General features: G+C 40.9%; 2 protein-coding genes across 2 annotated transcripts; both read left to right on the forward strand.

Moving 5' to 3' along the window:
- The first annotated feature begins 10,577 nt into the window (after positions 1–10,577).
- On the forward strand, positions 10,578–13,857 carry LOC139460400 (sodium-dependent noradrenaline transporter-like). Its single transcript, XM_071241896.1, has 4 exons — positions 10,578–10,617; positions 11,512–11,625; positions 12,261–12,392; positions 13,526–13,857. Exons 1-4 carry the CDS (start codon positions 10,578–10,580, stop codon positions 13,855–13,857), a joined length of 618 nt encoding a protein of 205 aa, XP_071097997.1.
- Positions 13,858–14,626: 769 nt separating this feature from the next.
- On the forward strand, positions 14,627–15,646 carry LOC139460892 (sodium- and chloride-dependent creatine transporter 1-like). Its single transcript, XM_071242367.1, has 3 exons — positions 14,627–14,668; positions 15,228–15,362; positions 15,539–15,646. Exons 1-3 carry the CDS (start codon positions 14,627–14,629, stop codon positions 15,644–15,646), a joined length of 285 nt encoding a protein of 94 aa, XP_071098468.1.
- Positions 15,647–16,301: the final 655 nt, after the last annotated feature.

Genomic DNA, 16,301 nt, shown 5'->3' on the forward strand with positions numbered 1-16,301 from the left:
GATCATTGGTTTAGTGTCTGGATTGTTCCAAAATGGTCAAGTAATTGCCAAATTTTCAAATGTGACTGTTGTGGTGCCACTACTTACTACACATGTACCAAATTTTGTAACACTTTGAACGACAATGATTGAATTATGGCCAATAATATAAGATTCGAACAATGCAGGTGTCAACCTCTGTCGAAACAAGCATAGCCAGTTTTAGCTTTATTTGTCCTGTTGTTTCTGAAGACAAGAGGAATGGAATTTAACTGACACTAAAGTTGAGTTTCCACCTTTAACGAACTTGGCGGGAATTTCTGAGTTTTGGCTGGCCTGACGAGTCCATGCATGGTCCAATCAAAATTCGTGTAACGAAATCGACATTTGGTATGCACGCAACATGGCGACTGTCCTGCAATTTTCGGTCGATTGCAGGATTTGCAAAGCTTGTTTACTGTCAACTAGGCATCGACAGGTATTTTCCAAATCTCTTCATGTTTTCATAAGTTTGCTCAAGCGACTTGATACACTTTGAGAGGTAAAACCTGCTTTGGTTCGGTCTTAAAACCTTGATTATCGATCATATCTTCATCACTGGGCGACGCCATTTTGTGTGAAACAAATGCAAGTGATATGAGAGTTGGAATCTGATTGGTCAATAGGCGGCACATAGAAGGGACATAACTCGTAAATACACATATGATATATATGGCAAGTTTAATAAGAGAATCTGAATTACAAATTGAACAAATAGATCTAATGTTGTGATACATATTGTCCTATCTTTTTGGTAGTAACACATTCCTTATGCTGTTATGTAAGACACAGTGATACAAAATATGATTTTCATCTTCGGGCACTTTACATATTTTACATAAAGCATCATCATTATTTAACTCTCATAGTCCTTTACGAACTTTACATTTATGGTACATGTAGCAATGACCGAGTAAAGCTAAGATTCCCTGTGGCTTTAGCCCATGATGCGTAGTCTGTGATGCGTACAGAATACTGTTTACTTAATTTAAAGAAATGTTTCCAAGTTTCCGTAATGCGTAATGCATAATGCGTAGTGTGTAATGTCAAGAACGCTCAAGCGAGCATTCCAAAACGATGATGCGTAGTCCGTGATGCATACAGAATACTTTATACTTAATTTAAAGAAATGTTTCCATGTGTCCGTAATGCGTAATGCGTAGTGCGTAATACGTGGTGCGTAATGTCAAGAAATTTATGGTACGTTACCGTCTTAATCTTCACATTATCCACTGTCCATAATAATAAGTAATAAGTTATTATCCCTCTATTTCTAAATACGTGCAACATTTGATTTATCAAGATTTACACACAATCCCCATGTCAAACGCTATGTATCTGAAACGTCTAGCTGCCCCTGAAAGCCCCGAACAGAGGACGAGTTAAGTACACCGTCATCGGCAAATAAGATCATAAAGCCTGGTTTCTATCATTCTTAGTCAGTCTTGACATACCGCTGGTGTCGATACAAGAATGCTGGATTCACGAATTCGGTTGTTGTCAGAAAAGGCACAAGGAAACACAAGTGAATTTTGAAAGCATTGGTGATTTTGAACCATGGTCGATTTTTAAGCTGCGTCTTCGCGACCCATTATACCTATATTGAACAACAAAAGTTCCTGTGAGATTGAATAAGATTTGATACAAAGTTATGTCTTTTACCAAATGTCGGGTTGCAACAGATAAAAGACTCCTGTAAGTGTTCGAATGGTTTGATTTGCCATACTGACTTCAGAAAATGCGTGATTTAATAAAAAACATGACCATGCCAAAATGTCAATTTACAAATCAATAGCGTGTGTGTTCACCTCTGGTTGCGATGCAAGCAACACATCGTCGTCTCATGGAATGGACCAGGCGTCGCACAAAGTCCTGTGGGATTACTGTCCATATCTGCTGGAGCATGTTTTGAAGTTCCTGGAGTGTCTGTGGAACACGTGTTTGGCGTGGAAGGTGCCAATCCAGCTCATCCCACATGTGCTCGATTGCTGAGAGATCAGGGGAGCGAGCCGGCCAGGGGATGATATTCATGTTGTTTTGTTGAAGAGATTCCTGAACAAGTCGAGCAATATGAGGCCGGGCGTTGTCATGTTGAAAGGTAATGCCTGGGCCATGACAACGCAAAAACGGTAGAACAACAGGGTCGATGATCTCGTCGCGGTAGCGCTGTCCATTGAGATTTCCCTCTACCACTATCTAACGGGTCCTCTGTCTCTCTGTAATCCAACCCTATACCATAATGCTGCCGCCCCCAAATCGATATTCTTCCATGACACAATGATTGACGTAATGTTCAGCTCGACGTCGGTACACTCGAATCCGTGAAAGGTGAAAACGAGACTTGTCAGTGAATACAACTTGTCCCCACTGCTTGGCCGTCCAGCGTAGACGCTGTCTGCACCACTGTAGACGTGCTTGGTTTCCTTTCAAAATGGGACGTCTGGCGGGTCTTCTGAGGACAATCCCTTCACATCTGAGGCGGCGACGTACGGTTTGTGAAGATATTCATCGAAGGCCAGGGATGCTTCTTGCAGTCACTGTTGCTGGCTGGAATCGATTTCGTAGGTGTGTTGTTCGAATCCAGTTGTCTTGTCGATTATTGGTTACGCGTGGCCTGCCACTCCGAGGATTGTCTCTGACTGCATTCGTCTGTTGCCAACGTTGCCATAAACTCCAAAGGGTGTTTCTGTGGACGTTAAATTATCTTGCAACGTTGACTCGATCCTGCTTCGAGCATACCAATGGCTCGCAGACGCTCATTTTCGCACAGGCGTGGAATTTCGTAATGTTGAATAATTGCGTACTTTTGTTGTTTTTCTGAGTGGTTGTGGTTAGCACGATGCTAAACAATGCATATGGAATCCCATTAACGCACATGTTTTTATACTCATTCTTGGGTAGTGAAATGCACGGGGCTTGCATAAAAGTCAACTTTTGCATGGAATGCATGTTTTTCTGTAGCAGTTGCGTTTTTGTGACTTGATTCCAAACATGTACTACAATATTGAAAACCAAACTTTACTTATTTGAAAAATACACTAAAATATTGGTGTCACAGGAACTTGGTTGTTGAGTTTATATTTGTCTCACCTTTTTTCCGTTAACATTAAATTTGGATACAGACTAACGTTACAAAACGATTGACAGTTCGAAATAAGAAATGAAAGCGCTTGATAATGTTGTCTTATCACATATACATGTGTATTTCCGGCTTCAAACTTCGACGATTTTTCGGTGCCCCAGAAAGTGCCCCATACTCGTATAAATGTGCCAGGTGTGGTTTGCTCAAACTTTGGTTTGCATTTCGCGTATTTTTCGGATTTGTTATGATATAAGTCATTATTTTTGGCGTTTGTATTTATTAATGTACAACGACAATTGGGAAATATCGTACATAGATCAAATTTTAGTTTCAAATTTCGAGGATTTGATACATGAGGGAGTTTGCAGTTGACCTTTTCTGCCCAGAGTCAGGGCTTTAAATGGTACCAGACGGTGCTGCCTGCTGTGTTATGAATCAAACAATAAAATATAGCTGGTTATTGTAACAGCTTGCGCTTGTGTTGCGCAATGTTCTCATTGGATAGTACACATAGCGGCAGCGCAAGGGTCTTATTTGGGATGTGGAAGTCCTTATGTGAATAAATAGGCACTTGGTCTTCACGTGCAAGGTGACATTTGAGACTTCTGAGGAACGGTGATGAAACAGTGTTATTCACGTTTGGGAAATAATGCATTGATACAACACTAGCAGGGAGGAACGCCTGCTGCTACGCGCTGAGTGATTTGTGAGTATTGTACCTCACAAGCGGGTCCACAGACCTTAAACAATAACCTAATTGTCACTGCAAAACAAATAACAATAACTTTGTAGATATGTCTTGTCGCAAGGCACTTAATATGCCACTAAAAAGGTTAAGGACTACCCGATTATTGCCCATTACTACAGCATGACATAGTAATATGTAAGAAGCGGGTCGTCCTCAACTTTTTGAGTAGTAAACCGAGAGACAAAAGAAAAATATTTTGATGTATTATGCATTGGGAAAATTAAAAAAAATGTGTTGTTTTGTTTGAATGTACCTATTTAACCATCACTCATTCCTGCAAAAGTCTGTGAAACGTAACCTGTTTGTGGTTAATTTTGTGTAAAAAAAAATTGGTTCAACAAAGAATGGATAAGAAATGAATTTTCAACCATGTGACCCCTACCAAGTTTGAATGTTGTAAAATCGTGCTGATGAAAAGCAATTTCTTTTTATTTTCAAAGATAAGATGTCTAAGATACACATCAGCATTTGTGTATAATGCAAAATATAATTAAATTTATAATTTTTTGAAAGTCTTAAATCATATTACATTTAAAAAAAAATAGTGGATTCAGTTACGAAAACTAGTTTCACGTCTCATCTGACAAATGCTGCACGATGTATGCTAGGGCTGCAACGATACAGGAAGGTCACGATACGATACGCATCTCGATATTCTGCTCACGATACGATACGTATCTCGATACGCAATGATAAAAAAACAAGACTTAAGCATGTCAAGATTGCACCTTTCATGATTTTGGAATAGTCAAAATTGTTTTATAATAACAAGACTACTGAAGTTGTTCAGCTTCAAAGTGGAACTTTCTCTAACTTTCCTTAAAAACAATTCAAAGTTCAAACACCAGAAAATAATTAATGTGCTCCACCAGTGATACAACGTCAAAGAATTTTCATGCAATGGTCGAAGAAATTGTATCCGAAATTATTGTTTTATCAGGAATAATATATTCCAATAGCGTGTTACCTTAGTTGCAGCTTTTATTATATATATATTTAAAATTTTAAGAACCACAAGTGTAGCATTTTGGTACTGGTGATTGCTGTTGCAGGATATTTTTACGCATGGAACAATTTGACCAGTCACCCTAGGCACTTCCCGTGCTACATGTATTTCGATTGCGAAAACGTTCATGTTGACATATATTAGCCAAATTGCCACAAATATGACATTTAACGAGTCAAAGTATGGCATTTTTAATATATGTATCCATTCTATAGCAACTGAAGTTCGTTTCAATGCGTCAAAAGCGGTAATCTGACTGTGGTTGCTGTATCTCTTCACACACGATTTCACATAACTTATTGAAAACAATATTAAATGAAATTTGGAAAAAAACTATTAAAATATATTACAAACCCAAGTCCAGATATACAATGAACACGTTTTAATAACAAGAAAGTATGATAATGGTATTGAATTGCGTGCTTCAGTTCGGATTTGCTGACAGGTATTTCCATTGTTATGTGCTTGCGGGGATCAGCTGATAATGTCTTTTGGGATGGGGAAAAACATCTATCGGTGTAAAAACTGAGCTTATTAAAAATGTAAGTACGTTTCTGGGAGCCATGCGTTACCGCGCGCTATAACCAAGTTAGCGATTTATTGAAAGGCACAATAGCGGGGAAACGCTGTACTTGAGATTTGCGTTCCGTATCGTGACGTATCGATAAATGGGCCTACGTTTATCGTATATCGTATCGTGGGTCAAGTATCGCGATGCATCGGAATATCGGTGGATCGTTGCACCCTTAATGTATGCACAGCATCATCCATTTGTGTTCACTAGTTACCACAAGCGGTTGCAATATCAACGCCTAGTGTTACAGTGGCACTAGTGGACAGTTGCGGATGCAAGGCTTAGTGTTCACCTGTTTACAATAGGGGTTGCAGTTGCAACCCTAAGTATTCAAAGTTTCACTAAGGGTTAGGTGTCCAGTTGGGGTGGGAACAAAACATTATCTATGTGTATCCGTAAAGAAGCCTGGATCTGTTTCAAAGCCTTCTTGGGACGGTCGGGTAGCCTAGTGGTTAAAGCGTTCACTTGTCACGCCGAAGACCCGGGTTCGATTCCCGACATGGGTACAATGTGTGAAGCCCATTTCTGGTGTCCCCGCTGTGATATTGCTGGAATATTGCTAAAAGCGGCGTTAAACCACACTCACTCAAATCCTTCTCTCGGAAAAAGCACTTGTGTATTGGTCTGCCCAATACGTTGATTCCGGTTGAGAACCCTTCATCTTCATCAGATCCATTCTGTCGTATGTGATACCAGCCTGGATAATACCTCTCTCCACACCGTCTCCAAAAGACCCTTGAAGATCTGGGGTAGAATGGGTCTTCAGTAACCCATGCTTGTCGTAAAAGGACACTATGCTTGTCGGGTGGTCAGGTTCGCTGACTTGGTTGATGCCCAATTGCATGGATCGATGCTCATGATGTCAATCACTGGATTGTCTGGTCCAGACTCGATTATTTACAGACCGCCGTCATATAGCTGGAATATTGCAGAGTGCGGCGTTAAGCAAGAAACACACAAACAAACAAACCATTGGTTGTGACTCCTTGCATTACAGCAACAGTCTCGGTTACGACATCTGTCACCAAAATGATGTTCAGTTCGATTCCCTGTTTTGACTCGTGTTTGTTCAGGTGAACACAGGGGCGGTCGGGTAGCCTAGTGGTTAAAGCGTTCGCTCGTCACGCCGAAGACCCGGGTTCGAATCCCGACATGGGTACAATGTGTGAAGGACATTTCTGGTGTCACCCCCCCACCCCTCCCGCCGTGATATTGCTGGAATATTGCTAAAAGCGGCGTAAAATCAAACTCACTCACTCACTCAGGTGAACACTTGACCTGACTTTGCATGTGTTTGTGAGGATATTACCGATGGGGCAGGATACGCTCACCTGGCATTACAGTACACTCCTCAATGGAATTGTAGCCTTATCTAACAGCTCATTTGGAAAACTTAACATTCCTGCACACGTTTGTCTGTGGTAATATTCTTTATGTGTGACGCAACGACAGAAGATTGCTATTGGGATACGATGACATACAATCAACCAAGTCACAAATCCCGACCACCCAATCCATTTTGGACCAGCATAGCTTGCTGCATGTGTGTAAATAAGATAGTTATGCGATAAATGCAACAGAACAATGTAGGACGAGGCGTAGTTTATTTTACAATAGAACCTTATTCTATCATGACGTCATTTCTGGAGATTCGATCATACGCTCGGAACTTGATGACGTCGTAAATTGAATGATGCTATTTTTGAGGGGGTAGTGAGTTGTCCTCCTTAATGTACCTAGGCAACGCAGATATACGCGTTGCACCCATTTGGCACATTTTCTCTTTATAGTGTTAAATGTAACCCACCTGTTCATAAAAAAGGTCTTGTCCGACATTGCCGCGATCGGATTGTATTGAAGGAGACATCATTTATTTAAACATGAATATTTTTAAAACTTGTAAATCTTATGAACATCCTTAAAGAGTATGTACATAATGTTGATATATCATATGACTGTCTCCGCGGAGAGCGGGAGGCCCGGAGTTCGATCCCCGGCCTCGTCATACCAAAAGACGTTACAAAATGGTACTTGTTGTTACCCTGTCTGGCGCTCGGCATTAAGGGGTTAAGGGTGCATGCACGTCGCTATGTAAGTGCAATAATCTTGGACGCGACCTCACCTGATATCTCATATAAAAAACGACTCGTGGTCGTTTATAGTACACTTCAGGGACAATAAACCACTCGAAGCGTGTTATTGCACGATAAACAACGACCACGAGTCGTTTATTGTTTATATGTAGCATATACGCTATTCCAATAGGTAAAACTAATTTAAATCTCGCGGATTTCTTGTTTCCTCATCTACAGTGTGAACACATGACGGTATTGCTCGCTGTCAATAATACTAAACAGTAAATTACAATTTCACGTGATAAAACTAGATATGTGGCGAAACAGGCAGTGTTTACAAAGAGCCTTGACACGCAGCCGGGCTCATTAGCTGGGCTTCAGATGGGGTTGCTGACTGGTAAGTATGAATTAAACTGATCGGTCGATAAACGCCTGATTTCATCACTTCCTAATCTGTCAAATCAATGCAGCCAGCCACGCTTGGGGTCTACCATCTATTTTGTTTGGGGTGCAAAACAATCGAGAATGGGTGATGCTTTGCGACCCATCTTTGTACATATTTACTAATTAAGGTAAGGATAAGAATTTGTGGATGAACAACTTCTCTATTACAATTAAGAGCTCTTAACTTCTAAAGTCTATCAATAGAGGTTATCAAGCGAGTGTGTTTGGGGATGGTAAATATCCTGCATTAGGAATAAACATTGTGTTTTTGGAGCCTTGGCGAGCTAAATACATAGTGTTTATTCCTAATACAGGATATTTACCATCCCCAAACACACCAGCGTGATAACCTCTTTATCATATAATGTCATTCTTTAATTCTGTGCTTCAAAATCGCTTTCCCTCTCTCAAAATCATTACCGAAACATTGCGAGTTTTCCTGGAATGCGCGCATTTATATTTATTACGTCAAAGGGTAAGTGATGTGTCAGTCGGACAGTGACAGTAGCCAATATAGTTCCAACTGAAATCTCTTTCTTATACAGTGGCGAAGCAAATATACGCAAAACAACAATCCTTCTTTTTAATTGCCTTTCGTGGCAATCGATCGGTCTGTCTGCTAGAGTAACTGCCCTTTGTCAAAGGAAAGCTACTCTAACCCTAGTCTATGAGACGTCACGGCAACGGTCAGACGTTGTTGACAGTCGATCTGTCCTGTCATAACGTTAAGAAGTGTAGTCAGATGTACACACAGCGACAAAACGAAACAAGGTAACAATTCAAACATAGTTCGGCCAAATCTAACTATTCTAATTTGTGGAGAAAGGTTCAAGCCGCAGAGGTCTACAAGCACAGATATGGCTACTGATCCCGCTTGGCTAGGCCTCGCAAAATTGTGTCGGAATTTATATCTCCAAAGTTGCCAAAACTTATAAAATGCCTTAGCTACGTCACAGTTAGACACTGATTTTCAGTATGTTAGACTTTTCTTTGGATAATGAAAGCAATTATCTCTGTAGTTTATCCAGATTCCCAATGGTTAATTCTGACTCGATCGTCGAATGACGAGGGCGACGCCATGTTTGTTTATAAACAGTGAAAGTTGTCCCTACTTGACCTTTGATATTTGCATCTCTATCCGCATATGACCCCAACGGATATCGTTTTTATCCTTTGGCTTTATCCTGCCGAGAAACCTACCCATTATATGATAAAAGAAGTTATTAGTCGTTTTAATGGAGACGTGGCAATCTCAACCATCAACCGACTCAACAACCTTGAGAACAAGTACATCCATTCTTCCAACCACCTTACGTTCTTGATGCGATGCAGAGACAACAAACTCGTGCCTAAAGGCCTACAGCTAAGAAGCCCTGTCGACACACCAGCAGCACGCGCCATCCTCCAGAAAGCCTCGCAACACCTAGTCATAGAACGGATACGCCACCATCGCAAGACCAAGTCCTTCACCCTGGATGCTATCACTAAACATCAAAACTACCTCCAATCAGTCCTTACAGACCAAGCTCTTAATTGTAATAAAGAAGTTGTTCATCCATAAATTCTTATCCTTACTTAGTACTCCAACTTCTAAATGCCTATCAAAGAAGATATTTACTAATGTTTGTGAAACAATATATGTCTTCTAGAATAAAATATTTAATAAATATACTTCTTACACCAATTGTATTATTTAACAATTATAAGAAATATTTTAACACATATCACGACATCATGAGCTTCGATCCACGCAATTGGGATATGATGACATGCATCAACCAAATCAGCGAGTCTGACCACCCGATTCCGTTAGTCGCCTCTTACGACAAGCATGGGTTGCTGAAGACCTCTTCTACCCCGGATCCTCACGGGTCGCGTGCCACCGGTGGGGCGGGATATGCGCACCTTATCATGAACACCTAGAATCATTACAATTTGTTTTATATAGAATAAAAAAAAGTGCTTCAGATAGAATCGTACACTCGCCACTTCTTTTGGTTTAGATTTCCTATGACAATGGGAAGAGTTTTGCAGCTTTATTAATTTAGATATGGGCTTCGTGAGGATTCCGGGTTAGAAGACGTCCACAATAAACAATGCGTGCCGTAAGAGGAGATTAGTGAGTGAGTGAGTGAGTTGGGTTTAACGCCACTTTTAACAGTATTCCAGTTATACCACGGCGTGTCAGCTTAATGTGGGAGGAAAGCCCGAAGTGATGCAGGTCTCAGACGTTTACCACTTCGTTGCAACCCACGGGTATGGTGCTGACAAAACCTAGGAACATAATCGGGGCGAACCGGGATTCGAACACACAATCATAGGTTTCTGGCGTGCCCAAGGGACGCAACACTGCACAGCGAATCGCGGTGCCTTAGACGACTGGGCCACCCGTGCCCCCAAGAGGGAATTAAATTATCGGGAACGTTGCTCAAAATATCAAACATTGACTTGTCTTGTCTAGAACCGATTATTTTCCGGCCGCAGTCATATAGCTTGATCAGTGCTCACTCCGACGTGAAACTATAGATGTATCTGGAAAATAGTGTCCTTCTTCATATGACCATGAATACAATTGTGAGATAATACATCTTGACAAATTATTCTACAGGCAAAACCCACAAGATTCCAACATGTCCAACAGAGACCAAGAAAAGGTGACTATTGTCAAAGGTATGTGAACTAGAACTGAAGTCAATACCTTGTATCTGACCTCTGTCAAACTTGTTATATCGACATCGACGGATGTCTACTGAAAGCAAAAGACAACTCATCCGAAGAGTACATTAAAGAGTAAAAAGAATTCAGTTCATTACTTTTATTCTTCTAAAATAATGATCACATTTATTTTGCAAAACATGACCAAGCTCCTAAACATTTAGAAAACAAAAGCTGATCACGTACCCAAATCCTTTCCTGAAACTGAAATGGTTGCTCCCTCACAGTCTTGTGAATAATTAGTCACTCTGAATCTGTATGCATATCACTAAATTTTAATCATGGAACTGATGAGGCGGTTCCAATGGCCTCTTTAATTTCACGTTCAGTTGCCTAAGTCAGTGGAGTTAGTGAGTGAGTTGGGTTTAACGCCGCTTTTAACAGTATTCCAGTTATATCGCGGCGTGTCAGCTAAATGTGGGAGGAAAGCCCAAAGTGATGCAGGTCTAAGACGTTTACCACTTCGATGAAACCCACGAGCACGGGTATGGTGCTGACAAACCTAGAAACATAATCGGGGCGAACCGGGATTCGAACCCACAATCATAGGTTTCTGGCGTGCCCAAGGGACGCAACTCTGCACAGCAGATCGCGCCGCCTTAAACGACTGGGCCACCCGTGCCCCCCTAAGTCAGTGGAAGGAAACGTGCTACTTGATAATTTTTGAAAGATATCAGTCATTCATATACCTGAAGCATGAATTGAACTTCGCATGTTTCCATTTTGCCACTCCGATCAGACATTCCGATTCATATGCATAAAGAAACAGATTTAAACGAAACTCGCTGACACCACACGAGACAAAGAAGCAGGTGCTCTCTAAAGATGTGATGCATATAATGCTTGCAGACAAAAGAGAGACGTGGGGCCATCGAGTGGATGGCATCATCACCTTGTTGGGATACAGTGTAGGGGAGGGAACTCTGCTCAAGTTCCCTTATCTCTGTGCAAGGAATGGCGGAGGTATGTATACAGGATCAACACGCATGCATGTGTCACAGGATGAATGACAACACCAACAGGATATACACCTTAAATTTTGAAGTTGCAACCATGCATCCACAGAAAAGAAAGCAAGGCGTTCAATGCTTATTGGAGTCTTGTGACAGCTGTATTGTGTGACGAATATTTGTCATAAATATCTCAGCATTAAGCTGAAAGTAACATCCATTTTCATAATTTCCGAGATGAATATAAACAAGAAATATACAATCATGCTTTTGAAAGACGACATCTGTACTATATCCTTATTCAAATTAATTTTCAAATCTCTTGTGGGTAAAATTGCAAGATGGAAAATTTTGAAATGAAACTTGCATGTAGCCTACCCGTTTGAAACCTGCATATATACAGTAAACTACGTTTAAAACGAACTGACGGATGTAACGAACTAAAACCAGTGGTCCCTTTTAGTTCGTAATAACCGTCATTAACTGTATTCTGAATATTCTTGTTATCAAATGAGACATTTGGTGGCTTATAAGATAAAGCCTTCGCTCATCACTCCCAAGTTGGAGGTTCAATTCCCCACTCACAGTAATCCTTAAAAGCGTGGGAAAGTCCTACTCACACACAGATGAATGTGGTCCTTTCCTCAGGAGCCTTCCTGATTCCCTACCTGGTGTTTGTGGGTCTCTGTTCTCTCCCGCTATACTTCCTGGAGGTCGTCATCGGGCAGTACTACCAGAGGGGTCCTGTTGAGGTGTGGAAATTTTGTCCAGCAATGAAAGGTATTTACATTTTGATGATTTTATATAAATATATTTCGAGTAAATTAAGATGCACTCAGTTTTATTTACCGGTAGTTTTCACTTTTTTTATGTTACTAATTTTGTGGTCTGCGAGAAGGAAGTAATAGGTGAACATCGTGAAGCGTTTTAGGTGGAAAAATGAGCATTTTGTGTTTGTGTATGTTGTTGTCGGAAGGGACTTGAGGTAGATGGCCTTAAGTAATAATTATATTACTTTTCTGTTTCGAAGTTTTGCATAACATATCCTCTAAACGTGTTACATTTTTTTACTTTTAAACGTAATGGGTGTGCACAGATCTTTGTGCAGCGTTAGGTACACTGAGATTTGAATGTAATGGGATTTGATTGACATGACATTTTGTGTTGGTGTTGTAGTCCAATAAGGGTTTCATGTGTGTTCCAGGTATCAAAAATAAGCCATATGTAATTTTAATTCCAAAACAAATTGACAAATTTGGTCTCGCCTCTTGGGATCAACAACTACACTTCACTGCACGGAAATGTAAAGCTTTTCAGTCAGTCTCACAATTGGTGTCACATCGTATGCTGAATGAAGGTGATAAAAGTAAAACATATACAGTCGGTACAAAAGTATTCTAATTTAATAGGGGCGGTCGGGTAGCCTAGTGGTTAAAGCGTTCGCTCGCCACGCCGAAGACCCGGGTTCGATTCCCGAAATGGGTACAAAGTGTGGAGCCAATTTCTGTGTTTTTCGCCGTGATATTGCTGGAATATTGCTAAAAGCAGTGTAAAACCTTACTCACTCTCTCACTCTAATTTAATAACGTATATTTTGTAAATACCATATACCAATTTTTGCATCTAAATTTCTGCCTTAATGATGATCACACTCTATGAAACACCGTGAAGATCAGGGGTAGAAAAGGACTTCAGCAACCCATGCTTGTCGTAAAAGGCGACTATGCTTGTAAGAGGCGACTGACGGGAACGGGTGGTCAGGCTTGCTGAATTTGTTGATGCATGTCATCGTATCTCAGTTGTGTAGATCGATGTTTAATCGATCAATACGTATTGCAAACCTATTCTGTCTCAACATCCCAGATGAAAATATATAGTCGATCCGTCATCGATAATCTGTGTCATTCGATCAGGTCTGGGTTTTGGGTCGGCGTTGGTGTCGTGGGTGTACGCCATGTACACGTCCATGTACTTCTCCTGGTATCTCTACTACTTCTTCAACTCCTTCTTCAACCCCCTGCCCTGGTCCACCTGTGGCAACCCCTGGAACACGCCCAGCTGCGTGGAGTCGACGCTGTATGGGCACCAAGGGATGAACACCACAGTGAATGGCACGGTTCCACTGCAAGCTGCCATTAACACGACACGGTCGGGTCACCTGAATGGATCCACTGATGGCGTCAGTGTTGCGAGTGCCACTGAAGAATTCTGGAGGCAGGTTAACACAATAGTTAAGCCTTGGTGACATCCCGCACTGCACCAAACGCACTCTCTGATTTTACAAACAATTTGCATATCTTTCGGCAAAAATACTCAACCAGTTATTTTTGAACTGGTTTTATGCAATATCGACTTAACCTTTAAGAAAACAAAACTGTTTCTAAGATACTATGATAGATTGCGTGGGTAAGGAAGAAATCAATTTTGGTCACATAGCAAATCTGGTTTATATATTATATTTTGCTATGTTTGGTTAAAAATGATCCACTTATTCGCCTAGGTTGCTAATGTTGTATTCCAACTCTGAATCCCTACTGGCCTGTAACAACTGCAGTTAGCTGTTTTCCCCTGATCAAATACGTTTTGTTAATAATTATTGAACATATCTGTTACAGGTTTAATGCAATGAACATGTTGATATTGAACATATCTGTTACAGGTTTAATGCACTGGACATGTTGATATTGAACATATCCGTTACAGGTTTAAGGCTCTGGACATGTTGATATTGAACATATCTTTTACAGATTTAATGCACTGAACATGTCGATATTGAACATATCTGTTACAGATTTAATGCACTGGACATGTCGATATTGAACATATCTGTTACAGATTTAATGCACTGGACATGTCGATATTGAACATATCTGTTACAGATTTAATGCACTGGACATGTCGATATTGAACATATCTGTTACAGATTTAATGCACTGGAAATCTCGAATGGTCTCGACGATGCAGGTTCCATACGGTGGCCACTGTTTGGATGTCTGGCCTTGACCTATGTAGCCATGTATTTCATGCTGCTCAGAGGAATTCGAGTGACGGGGAAGGTACTTTTAAACAATTGATCGGAAATACACCGTATTCATTTTCCATTTATTCTTAACCTTCATTGGCGTTTTTAAGGAAGTATATTTTTTCAATAAATAATTTACGTTAATTTGAATTCAGTTTATTTGTTAATTGATCACTTTCCTTGAAATGGTTTGTCAGAAAACTAATGTTTCCAGGATTATGCTAATGACACCTGATGTAGTAAAAGGCTTTTCGCATGATGAGTTAGAAAGTTGGGACATATCGAATCTAATAGTGATCAAGGGAACTACATGCAGAAATGTAGAAAGGAAAATTATGAAAGTCATTTGCCAAAACATATGGCGATTGGTCATTTCAACATGCTGGCCCATTGCTATGCAACAATCTGCCACAAAATATCAGAGACACAGAAAATCTGGCAATTTCAAAAAGACACTCGACATATGTCTCTTCAAGAGAGCCTGTGACAAGATCAGTCATGGTCCAAGGGCATTTTAGCAGTATTTAATTGGAAAATGCGATATACAAATTCTTAATTGAATTTGATTAAAAAAAGCTATATTTCACTTTCAGATTGTGTACGTGACATTTATGTTACCCCTTATCCTGTGTACCGTCATACTCATCCGTGGGTCCCTGTTGCCAGGGGCACTAGACGGACTTCTGTACATGATCAAGCCGGACTTTGGAAAGCTGAAAAGCCCCACAGTAGGTTTAGAACTTTATTTTCAACAACGACGTAATAAGTTACTAGTTTCAACTTTTTTTATATATGTGAGACGTTTTCAGTGTTCTTTGTTGTTGTTAGTGTTTTGTTTATCCACAAACTTAGCAATATTACAGATATATCAGGACGTATGCATTGTGCTTCATCTTCTCGACAGATGTGGATCGAGGCCTGTGGTTACGCTCTTCATTCCATGGGGACCAGTAAGGGGATTGCGAATACAGTGTCCAGTCACAACCAGCCGAACAGCAACTGCTACAGGTGAGTATTTAAATAGACCTGTGTCATTTTTGTTATATTTGACCAGCACTCGCAAGTAGTTGTCGACATCAGTGGAGAACGTCCTCAGGATTATGGAACCGCCTCAGGATTATGGAACCAAGATGGCGGCACATCCGTTTCCGGTCACGTGACCTGCGCAGTGCATGATGGGTACCTGCGCGTGCCTCCAAGATAGCGTCACTTCCGTTTCCGGTGGCATGCGCCTCCAAGATGGCGGCGCTTCCGTTTCCGGTGGCGTGCGTATCCAAGAGGGCGGCACTTCAGTTTCCGGTGGCACACGCCTCCAAGAGGGGGTTGCCTCCGTTTCCGGGAGAAGAAGGGGGAAACCCGGAGAAGCGCCCGTAAAAGGTGAACGGGATCGACATTGAAAGAAGCGCGTCAAAAATCGTTTGTTGTTGTTGGAAAGGAGGAGGAGACGGGTTCATGGTTTGGTTTGGAGAGTCGTCAAAGCAAAGGAGGAAAGTTGTCTTTCAGGAGAGATGGGTGGCCCTGAAAAGGGCCGTTGGAAAACAAACTGGAAACAAGCTGGACAAGGGTTGTCTCCTTGATTACATTACTTTCCTTGATCTCGATACTAGATAATAATACGGACCACCCCAACAGTCGGGTATGTCAATTCTGCGTTGAATAGTTTGTTG

This window comes from Haliotis cracherodii, unplaced genomic scaffold (genome assembly GCF_022045235.1).
Source record: "Haliotis cracherodii isolate W230 unplaced genomic scaffold, xgHalCrac1.p SCAF_14, whole genome shotgun sequence".
Taxonomy (NCBI): domain Eukaryota; kingdom Metazoa; phylum Mollusca; class Gastropoda; order Lepetellida; family Haliotidae; genus Haliotis; species Haliotis cracherodii.